At 46.1% G+C, this 11,680-nt stretch overlaps 1 protein-coding gene across 2 annotated transcripts in view; it reads right to left on the bottom strand.

Annotated features, from left to right (window-relative positions):
• Positions 1-1,918: 1,918 nt before the first annotated feature.
• The window catches only part of rabgap1l (RAB GTPase activating protein 1-like), a 91,910-nt gene continuing 82,148 nt past the window's right edge, over positions 1,919-11,680 (bottom strand). For both annotated transcript variants that reach the window (XM_026147220.2, XM_026147221.2), the window contains exons 20-26: positions 8,183-8,275; positions 5,128-5,238; positions 4,634-4,738; positions 3,726-3,809; positions 3,556-3,627; positions 3,003-3,203; positions 1,919-2,608 (exon numbers count right to left, since the gene is read on the bottom strand). In XM_026147220.2, coding sequence (XP_026003005.2) covers positions 2,453-2,608; positions 3,003-3,203; positions 3,556-3,627; positions 3,726-3,809; positions 4,634-4,738; positions 5,128-5,238; positions 8,183-8,275 — 822 coding nt within the window. In that variant the 3' untranslated portion in view covers positions 1,919-2,452. The remainder of the gene's footprint in view (positions 2,609-3,002; positions 3,204-3,555; positions 3,628-3,725; positions 3,810-4,633; positions 4,739-5,127; positions 5,239-8,182; positions 8,276-11,680) is intronic.

Here is an 11,680-nt window from a genome sequence, read left to right as displayed (position 1 = left end):
TGGCTGCAATTTATAAACAGTCAGTTTTGTAAAATTCCTTAAATTTCAGCTGAAAGTCTGATTTGATGATTTCAAATCCTCGGAGGTGAAATCTGTGTCTGAACACTGATTGGTGCAAATGCCAAAAGTTTAGTTTGAATAAGTGAGCCAGCATGCACCATGTTTGGGAATACACAAGTAGTTGCTCACATGACTTTGGAACAATACGAAGTTTTGTGAGTCTACATTACTTATAACGGGAAAACGTTGCATGTCTGCATTTACCTGCTAATACCTGCACGTGTGTGTGTGCACGTGGTGTCAGTGTCAGTATCCTCCTTTCCTATAAAATCTCAAAGTGCACAAACAAAGAGAAAAACTGAAATTTATTAATGCAGCTCAGACAGTTACTGTACAGCAAACGGCGCTGGAGTCCCTCCCTCCCAGTGTAACAGGACTGTGGTGCTACAGCCACCTGTAAACCACACACCTGTAACCCGACTCAGCGCCTGCTTGTGCAACAGCATCAATAATCATCAGCTACAAACGTTCAAACAAACACACGTTGAAATAGTGTTTCAAATATCAGTGTTGCGTTAGTGCACATAATAGACGGGGAGCTCTCTCCGACATTAAACCGCTTTGTACAACAAGAATGACGCAGTGAAGAGGAATGTCCTGGAAAAGCACAACACCTGGAATTCAGTGATGATCAGTCGGCTTCTGTTTTCTCCCGTTTCATGATTTTGAAGCATTCCCTCCAGCGAGAGGACGGCCCTCGATTCGTGAGGCTCCTGGAGGAAATGTGTGAAATGCGGAGCTGAAAATGAAGTCCAGCAAAAAGGTTGTTCAGCGATATGGGCAGAGATCGTTAGGACGACTACAAGAAGGGAGCAGAGGAGAGGCTCTTATGGCACAGCTGACGCTGTCAGACAGTTCAAACAGTCGATCGCTTCAGTCATTAACAGAAAAGGCAGCCACGTGAACGAGGAACATCGACTTGAACCACTTGAATAACAGTGCAGAACACACACATTCACACACATAAAGTACACGTGGGATTGGTCCGAGTCCAAAGGCTGATGTTAGTGTCAACCAAAGAGTAAAGCAGGGGAGTTGGCACCGCACCGCAGCTTATATCTGCTAAACGAGCACCAACACGCAAAACATTTTGTTTTGGCTAATTTTACAGCAATTTTTATTTCTGTCCTCTGAAATCAAAGAAGCAGCTCGTTTGAATTTGGCGCCATCTGCTGTTCGTCTCATAAAGTAGACGCACGTGACTATTTAAACATACATGAATGGCTCACAGTGGAGCGTTACCGTGGAGCGTTACCGTGGAGCGTCAGAGCCAACACTCATTTATGGACCAAGGGATCAACATGGCGATGATGTGTAAAAATAATGATCCATCAACAAAGGACGAGGGCGTTGGCACCTTTGTGCAACTGGTCTATTTAACCGTAGTGGAGCAATACTGCAATAAGTACGCATTAATCCTACTTATTAATGTTTGAGGTTAAAGATTTTCATAAGAACGCAGCCTGTGACATCTCCAGCTAAAAACATGCAGCTAATATGTCTCAAACGCGTCGTATTATCAGTTTTATATTTATAAAATAACAGAATCAGAGGCCACTGCTGTCACCATCACAGATATCTAAAAAAAGCTTGATCTGCAAACACGAGAAAATAAAACTCGATTTAGAAATTAAAACCAAGAAAGATTACAAAGTCTTGACCATAAAAACGGAGTTAGAGGGGAACAGAAACTGGCGGCTGTCACTTTGGCCCGTCAGCGTTTGGACTCCACCACATCGATCACACACTGTGCTTACCTCAACATCTGAAGAGATGACATTCAAAGAGTAGAAAAGAAATTTAAGAACTTTGCCTCGTGTGTTTTTTCTGTACAAGATTATTAAAAAAAAATTACTAATCAGTTATACATATTTATAAGACAACATTGTTTACGTTACATTAATATAAAGAAATACAAGTTTCGTATTATCTCACTTGTATGCAGTATTCCTTTCTCAGAGCACGTGTGGGCTACATCTGCACTGAGGATTAAACGTATGAGACGCCTGTGATCACAACACAGGTGTTGAACTCCGCTTTACTTTCAAGCTACCAGGAAACTTCACACAATATTGCTGCAATAGCGCCATCTGGCCACAAGGTGGAGCGAAGAGACCCAACCAGGTTCCAGCACTGAACTTCTTCGCCCCGTCTGCTCTGATCCACTGTGAAGTGGAGAAGGTTCATATTTCCCTCAAACTCAGGCAGATGGTTCATTCAGTCCCCCCGCCTGGTTCTTCCCACAGTTTTGGGCTATTTGCGGTCCAGGAAGCTCCCTGTTTCCGCCTACTGAAAAAGGAATACTGCATTTTTGCGCTTCTTGCTTCTTCGGCTTGTGTTCCTCAGCTCTAGTGTGCATCCTGCAGGGCGAGGGAGGGCGAAGGAGCTTGATCTAGGCAGTGCCTTCCTTCGGAGAGGACGGGGTCTGGGATGTGGAGCTGGAGGAAGAGGACGCAGAGCTCTTCAGGGACCCCAGAGTCTTGCTGAACCAAGAGTTCTTATTGGCTTGAATCTCGGTCATCAGAACTCCCCGCTGATGCTCGAGCTCCTGCAGAGCCACAGAAGGATTCAGTCATTAATGAGAGCACGAGCAGGTTTATCACTGTGTCACATCGCTGTGCTTTAATACTCTACAACGCTTCACTCCTTACAAAGGGTCACATGGTGGCCTGCAGTGGGCTCCATGCTTCTGTACGTGCTGCTGTTTTATGTTATTAAGCTGACAGTCGTTATTTGCCACAGCAGAGGCAGAAAACAGATGCAGGAAGTTGAAGTGCATACAGTAAATTTCCTGCTGCTGCTGTTCAGTGTTCTGTGCACGTGATCCAACAGCCAATCAGATCATCAGCAACACGTGTGTTTTAGCTGAATGTCTTTACAGCTCTGATCACGTGCTTGGCATGCCTCCCTGAAAACACTAGATGCCGTTAACACCTGCTGACCTGAATGCGGCACTTTGCCTCCACCAGCTGCAGTTTGGTCTGCGCCAGCTCCAGCTCCAGCTGTCTCAGCTGCTCCTTCAGTCCGTCCTTCTCCTCGTCGTGTGGCTCTGAAGACGTTCTGTCACCACCAGGAGACGAAGTCTGGAGGGACCCGACTGAGCTAAACAGGTCCCTGCAGTTCTGACAGCCCATCACTTTGTTCTGCATGAGGGGGATAAAAACACACAGGTTTACCGCAACAACTTTAAAATTATGGTTAAAAAAAGGAGGTGAGGCCGAGTCTATGTGAAGAAAGGCCTGCTGCTCTATGTCCCGTACAGCATCCTGATTACCACGATGTGATGTTGCACCGTATCATTTATCCAGGCCCGAGGCGGTACCCTGCTAGACCCACAGAGCGCCACACCAGCATCACGCCCATTAAGGACTTGATTGTGCAAACCTGAAGCTCAAAGGTCTTTTGTTCTCTCACGCAACCGTGGTTTTCCTTCGGACTCGGCAAGTGTCCTAATTTGCATCTGAAGCACACTTTGCATTAAAAGGACCGTCTCACCCTGACCATGTCCAGCTCCTCTTTTGTTGCCGCCTGTTGTTTTTCTAGCCTGGTGCTCAGCTGGGAGCAGATCTGAAACCCAGAGAGGAAACCTGGTTATGTTTGACTTGAACAAGATAACAATGCATACATCAATGTGTGCAGTTCACAATGAGGAGACGCCAGCAGACCTGTTTGTATTCAGCTATGATTGCTGTGGTTTTCTTGATTTCCAGCTCTGCTTTTTCCAGCTCCCTCCTGAACACCTCCTTCAGCTGGGACAGCAAGAACAAGATGTCAAAATTATTCTTTTAAAATGACAAACTAATGAGAAAGATGTGCTGACTGTGCATAACGACACAACTGAGGCGTTCAACTCAGCAACTTGACCTGGATTCGCTCTTTTAGAGCCTGCTAGCAACCACCGACTGGTGACCCATATGTGATCTCTCACTGCTACCAAACTGGGATTTTTTTATTTACTGGGTGTGTTGATGTGTAACTGGTTCACTATTACCAATTACACAGAAAGAAAATCAGCCCTAGATCAATGCGTGAGCTGGGGCCTCCTGGTGGGCTGCACAGGTACTACAGGTGGGCCACAGTAACAACAGAAATTCAGTTCAACTTATTTATATAAAAAGTGAATATTATTATTGTGATATTACTGAAATGTAATGCTCTGTGTTGACCTTTGTGTCCCAGTGGCAGGGTTAGGACATACAGGGCTTTCTCTTGTATTTTGCTCTGAGCAGAAGCGGGGCAACTCCAGGCCTCGAGGGCCGGTGTCCTGCAGGCTTTAGATGCATCCTTGATCCGACGGTAATGAACTCACCATCTGATTCAGGTGTTGACCCAGGGTGAGATCTGAAAGCTGCAGCACATCGGCCCTCGAGGCCTGGAGTTCCCCACTCCTGCCTTAGAGCGAAGATTTAAGACTGGTTGGCTGATTGTTGGGGGCCGCAGCACTCGACTTTGGGAATGACCGATTTAGATTAGTGATACAGGGCCTGCGTTATTTGATCACTGCTGTAATTGCACAGCTTACTCCGGTGTTTTCTGGTCACTGATGTAACCTGTTAAGCAGCGTGGATGTTACCTGAGCCGTCTCCTCCTCGTGTCGTTTCTTCTCCTCCTCCGTCTCCACCAGACGTTGCTTTGTGGTCAGCAACTCTTTGTTCAGAACATCGGCCTTGTCTTCTACCTGAGTGCACGTACACACACACACACATCGTGTAGTAAACAACGTTCACACAAGCGGCAGACTACACAAACACCTGCTTCTTTACAGGATCGTTTACTACGCTCATCAATCTGGTCGCTTGGTCGTTTTCACGCCGCGCAGCTCCTCCGAGCTCTACCTGGAATACTTTCTCTGCTACGTGGGGCCTGAGCCACGTTCCTTTTACTGGAAATTCACCAGACTTACATGGATACAGAAACCAGGAGTCGGCAGGTTAAGACCGATTCTGACCGAGTCCAGTGTTTGCATTCTCACGTGTGCTCATTTGTGTAAAGATGCTCACGGCTAAAGCACGAGTGTAAACAGCTCCGGTTTCAGAGTGTTTGGAGGTTTCGTAGACTTTTTATTACCTGGTCAAGGTCGTTCCGAAGGGCGATTTTACTGGTGACCAGTTCGTGTGCCAGGTCATCGTTCTCCTGTTCAAGTCGCATGCTGGCCTCCTGCAGGCGACGGTTCTCTCTCTGCAGACATCAAACGCACACAATCGCAAACACTTGCAAAGCAGGGGTGTCAAACACAAGGCTCGAGGGCCAGAATCGAGCCAGAAGAATACTCCAGTCTGGCCCCAGAAGGAAACTGCATTTCCACATTTTTACAGCTTTCGCTACATTGATACCAAAGTCATTAAATATTAGAAAAACGATTTATATTTATTTCCATTTGTGTTTTAATTTATAAAAATAAATCTGTATTTCTTACAACTTAATCCCAAAGACTCATGACGACAGATTTATAGTAATAATAATAATCATCCATTTTATTTATAGGTGACTTTACATCAGTACAACAAAATAAAAACAGCAGCTAAATGAAAAATGATGAAGGGTATGCAGTCCTGAGTGGATGGGTTTGAAGACGCGATTTAAAAGTGGAGACAGAGTTCGTAGTCTGGAGATCAGCTGGAGGTGCGTCCAAAGTCTCGGCCAGAAGGACTGAAGGCTCAGAGTCCCGAAGAAGTCAGGCGAGCAGGTGGGACAGAAGACGAGCGGCGAGTGCGAGTGGGCGTGTGCGAGTGGGCGTGTGCGAGTGGGCGTGTACGTATGGAGGAGATCAGATCAATATGGAGGAGCGAGGTTATGAAACGCTTTGAAGGTAAGAAGCAGGAGGTGAACTAACGGAGCTGTTTAAGCACAGATTTCATATGTTCAGTCGATCTAAGTCCTGATGCAATACGAGCAGCTGCTTTTTGAACGAACTGCAGTTTATGGAGAGACTCATGAGCAGGTCACAGAGAGGAGAATCACAGTAACCTAAACGAGATGTGACAAGAGGTTAATATTACGAAGAAGAAAATATTTCTATGTGCTGTGAAGGAAAGAGAGCCGGGATGACCCCAAGACTCTTACCTGAGGGGAAGGTGTGACAGAGTTATCAAAGCGTTTCTTTACATGCAGAAAAAAAGCAGGTCTTTTTTATATGACGATCTCTCAGCTGTGATTTGATGCTGCATAAATGAAGTGAAACTGGATTGGCTGACAGACATCTCTGCCGTACAGGCTGCGAGGTTCATCCAGGCTTGGTGTTAATATAATCATCACATGACCACAGTTTAACTCAAACAGAAGGTGTTATTGTGACATTACAGTTATAGGTGGCCGTGTCAGGCTCAAGTCCTCACTGCAGACCATGAGCTGAGTCTCATGACTGCTGCCCGCCTTCAAACAGGCTCACATGACGACCATGAACGGGACCAAACTGTTGTGATGGTTGTGAGCAGTCATCTGACCTGATATCCCGTCACTCTTACCCTGCCTGAGTCTCCGCACGCAAACAAGTGGTTCATCTGAAAGCTCTGAAAACCTTATCTGTTATTTACAAACAGCAGCAGGAACTTCAAAGACAAAGAGGAAAAAACACGTCTGATTGTTGTGAGATCAGCTGTTACCCACACACGTGTCATCATTTAGAACGATGACACAGCCGATAGTTTACAACAAGACCCTGAACTACTTTAGTCAGCGCGGTCACATCATATCAGTGTAAAAGTACATAAACACATGAAGGAAGTCACAGACTCAGGACACATAAATATAGATGAAATGATCGCTGTTGGGGCAGAAGCTTACCGAGCGTTTTCAAATCGAGCCTCAGGCGCACGCTTTAACACATGATCCTGACACCGACTTCCCTTCTCTGCTTGACACTGCCCAGCCCGACTCGCCCTCCCTGCCCTCCCTCACATTTATCTGCTTTTAGTAATAATTCAGTTTGTACTGCAGATACAAAAGTACATCTGCTCGGACACAAAGGAAGCCAGCACACACTTAAACTGGGGTCTGAAGCCTTATAGAAACACTGAATCGTTACATTAGCCACAAAATAACTACATAGAAATAATTACATTTTACAAGCAGCAACACTTGTGCGTTTGTGTTGTTGTTGTGGAGGAGAGCAGCTTCAGCAGCTTATCTGTGATAAACTCTTCCTTCCTCTAAAAGCAGCAGCTTACACACCAACGTGGCACTTTTGCCTCTAACAAGCAGATTCAGATGTAATTTTTTTTTTTTTTTTTTTGGGGGGGGGGCCTGTCATGGGTGTTTGTGTCTTGTGATCAGATCAAATGCTGCGTCCATAATATTACTTGGAAAGATGAAGGAGCTGCTTCAGACGCCACCTCTCTGTTCAGGCACTGCAGTGAAGTCACATTTACTTTGTTCTGCACTCGTCTCCTTCCTGTCAACTATTTCAGTGTTAACGGCACTATCATGTATCATATACTGTGCACATTTACTGACTACAGAAGCCTGATGTGCTTAACTGAGCAAAGGCAGGTTTACTACGACGCACTTGTGCATCTCGGTTTGGCCTAATTGTGGGTAGAAACATGAAGCCAAGTGGAGGTAATTCTTCATCATCACATGACGCTTACATGTAACATCCACTCTTTACTGTGACGCCTTACTTTCCTTAAACGATTCAGGTTCATCCTACTGAGTCACGCAGTAACACTGTCCTCCTCAGCTGGACAGTCTCTTTGTGAGCTTCCAAAAATAAAACTCGTCAGAATCATCAAATATCTGCCTCAGTTTGTTTTACCTCAGGATGAACAGAGAAAGATGAACCCAGTGGAGACAAACCTTTGCAACCACAACAACCCAGCAGCTCAGCCCAAAAATACGTTTTATTAATAGCAGGGTCGACGACGATGAAAGTCAGCGCAGCGAGAAAAGTCGCACTTCACGTCAGAACAGTTTTAAAAACAGACCAAACAGCGACGTGCTCATTTCTAATCTTGGAATCACGGCTAATTTTATCTATAAAGGCAGCTCCTTCATCAGAAACGTAAAGAGCCGAGTGCTCAACACTTTAGCTCAGGGGGGCTGCTTTCATGTGACCTGATTGTGTAAAAAACAGATTTAAATTCCACACCTGGTGGGTGAATCTTATCTATACGTGGGTGCGTACCTGGTAGCGTTCGATGGGGTCTTCTTGTTGCAGCTGGCTCTCTCTCAGAGTCTGATATTCCTTCTCAAACTTCTTCAGCTTTTTGGTCGGGACCTGAAAACAACAGCAAAGTTAATTAAATCATCATTTTACTGTTGACTTTGTTTACTTGGCCTGATAAAAATCTCAGCCCATCCCAGTTGTTTGTGAGCTGGGGGGGGGGGGGGCGCGTGGGAATAGGGAATTGGATAAAACAGTCAGTGGCTCTCAGCTCTTGCATCATCTTCCTGTGTCGGTGGGAACCATCAGCTACTTCTCTCTGCACCAACGCTGCTCTCATGCCTTCGTTCCACGACAGGATTAAGCAGCAGAGGTCAAAGGTCAGAGTTAGGTGTCACGTTGAGAAACAAACCAACGGGGCTTCATGAAACAACATCCACGTGATGCGTCACGTGACATCAAAGCGATCGAACTCTGAACATCGCTGCCGAGCCGGTGCGGTGTTGTGGCTCGTGCTGCACGGTTTCTACTCTCTGTTGCTCCGTCTGCCTTTATCAGCGTTAATATCTGCTGCACATCTGCGTGTTGTTCTGCGACTTTCCCATGAGACCTCATTAGAAACAGGAAAAACAAACCAAACAAGCACCCGCTCGGCTCACAAGCTTTACAATGTCCTGCTATAAATCAGCAAGCGGTAACCGCGGATCAGAAACGTCCAGTTCACGCTGCACGCTGGGCACGTTACAGGGGAACTGTGCCGTCACTGCACGTGCTCAGGCCTCACTATGTGAAATCATTTCAGCAGTTTTGTTGTGCAAAACCAGTCACGGCAACTTGTAAAAAGCACCAAATCCATCATGAAATGGTTTCGATTCATTATCAGACTGAAGGTTTTAACAGACGCGACCTGCGATCAGTGAAGCTTCGAAGCATTACCAAAGTCCTCGACACCAAGAGACGGCAAACACCACAGCTTTACTCACATAATTCACTACATTAGGTGTGTGTGTGTTTAGGTGGGTGGTAACAGCGTTGCCATAGCGCCAACTACTAGGGCTGGGGGGTCAGTCACATGACCCCCTCCTCTGAGACGCCTGTGTGTTTGTAGTCGTTGTGTATCCTCCACTGCTGCCTGTTTCACACACTGTGTTACACTGAAGCAGAATGAATGAAGCTAGCAGCGCTCACAGCCTCTGTAGGAATACTGTCAACTCCAGAAACAACCAGAAAGATAAACGACTTCCTTATTTGTACTGGAGGACGTTGTTTAGTACACGGAGTACAGAAGCTATCTGGAGCACTGTACTGTACATTTAAGATTGAATATCAGAAATGATAATACAGATAAAAAGAACAGCATCCAGTATTCTCTCTTCAGCTTCAACACTGCAAAATGTTTCTCCTGTAACACCGAAGCTGAGGTACAAGCATTACGAGGAGCTCAGTGTTTGAACTACACTGTAAGTGCCCACGTCACAGGTTACATCCTGGAAAATGAGCCAACACAGCGCAGCAGTGTATTAGCTTAAGACAGGGATAAGAATCCTGCTGCACATTTCCATTAGGATTAAAAGCCAGAGGACGAGTTATTAAGACCGCCCACCTGGGCAGTCATTACCTGTCCTTGCCAGTGACCTGCGAGTTGACCCTCGACTTTACGACTCGGGCATCGGCGAACGAGCGTCACGCTGTTATCTATGGGACATTCAATTCCCGAGCAGATAACGACAAAACGAGTCCGAGAGCTGTTATCTGTGTGGGAAGAAAGAGCAGCCTGGCCTCTGCCGGCGGGTTAATAATCGCTTTATTGTAACAAAACAATGCAGATGTGCTGTTCTCCTGCAGGGCTGCCAGATCCAGTTCAACTACAGAGTCACTGCGTGGCGTTTTGGACGCCGCCACGCTGTCCAGTGTTTCTCGTTATGGAGTTTGACCCTGCGGGTCTGTGTGCGTTAGGCGAGTGTGCAACGATGAGCTGCTGCACGTGCATTTTTAAACAGCTGACGCTTCAATGCAGCAGCGGCAGTTAGCTCCTCGGACGCGGAGTTTAAAACAATATTTAAAAAGAGCCAGCTTCCATCTCAGCTGATCTATACGTAAACCTCCTGATACGCAGCAGCCATAAAGTATTGTACAAACACAATCTGTGAGAGAGAGAGAGAGAGGGTTTCAGCGAGGGAATGACTCATGCTTCCTGAGGTTTGCTGTTTTAAATAAACCTCCCTCTCTGCTGTGTCGCATTCACTTTCCTTTATCGTCTCATGTCATCCATTCAGCCGTTCTCTATAACCTAATCTAACCAGTAACAAGCTGCACACACTCCAGGCTTCCTGCGTGCGATGGCGCCACACACATTTCTGCAGGATGACTGAAGTTAGACGGGCGCATTTATTCAGTCTTTACTGCAGTTTCTGCTCGTGTAACTATTCTGCATTTCCCTCTGCTCTCCTCATCTCACAGCGAGCCAGCTTCACTGTTAATAACGACTTCTGTTTCTTAACATGATCACCGAGTCAGCCAAACTATCACTGAAGAAATGCGTCTTACACTGCTGCTGTTACACACCCGCAAACACCCGTAAAACACACAAACATTACAACACACCTGTGTAATGAAAGCGCAGGCTTTGTTAGGAGCAGCAAGGCTTTCTTTAAACATCCAATCCTGCTGCAGCTACAATCAGCACCGCCGCCTCCATAACCTTTCAGCTTTCCTCGAATTGGTTTTATTATCATAAAAAGACGACATTCACGTACATGCTCCTTTTTTTCAGAGAAACAATTGAAACCATATTGTCCTTCACAGTGAGCAAAGTGTGTAAAAGAACCCGTAAACCTTTCATCGCTCGCAGTATTAAAGTTTTACACTCCGTCATACACGCGACGCAGCACTTCGGCTTATCAGCAGCTCTGTGCATATTCTCTGGCTTCTCAGGTGATATGCATGTGTGTAGTTATGCGTCACGCTCTATATTATGTCGTGTGTAAAACGGGCCAGAAGAGACATTTTTCACTGGCTGGAAACCTTTTCAGATGCAAAGAGCTCGACCACACGAGCGTGAGCGCAGGATGAGCCGAGCTCTTTCTCAAAGATCACAGGGACACAAAACACAGATTAACCTGGGAGACACAGAGACAAAGAGACACAGAGACAAAGAGACAAAGAGACACAGGGACACAGGGACAAAGACACAAAGAGACACAGAGACACAAAACACAGATTAACCTGGGAGACACAGAGACACAGAGACACAGGGACAAAGAGACACAGAGACAAAGAGACAAAGAGACACAGGGACAAAGAGACACAGGGACACAGAGACAAAGAGACACAGAGACACAGAGACACAGGGACACAGAGACACAGGGACAAAGACACACAGAGACAAAGAGACACAGAGACACAGGGACACAGAGACACAGAGACAAAGACACAAAGAGACACAGAGACACAGAGACACAGAGACACAGAGACAAAGAGACACAGGGACACAGAGACAGAGACAAAGACACAAAGAGA

Source organism: Astatotilapia calliptera, chromosome 17 (genome assembly GCF_964374335.1).
Source record: "Astatotilapia calliptera chromosome 17, fAstCal68.1, whole genome shotgun sequence".
Classification (NCBI taxonomy): Eukaryota; Metazoa; Chordata; class Actinopteri; order Cichliformes; family Cichlidae; genus Astatotilapia; species Astatotilapia calliptera.
Note: the sequence above shows the minus strand (reverse complement) of the source record. Positions and strands in the feature narration are given on the sequence as shown.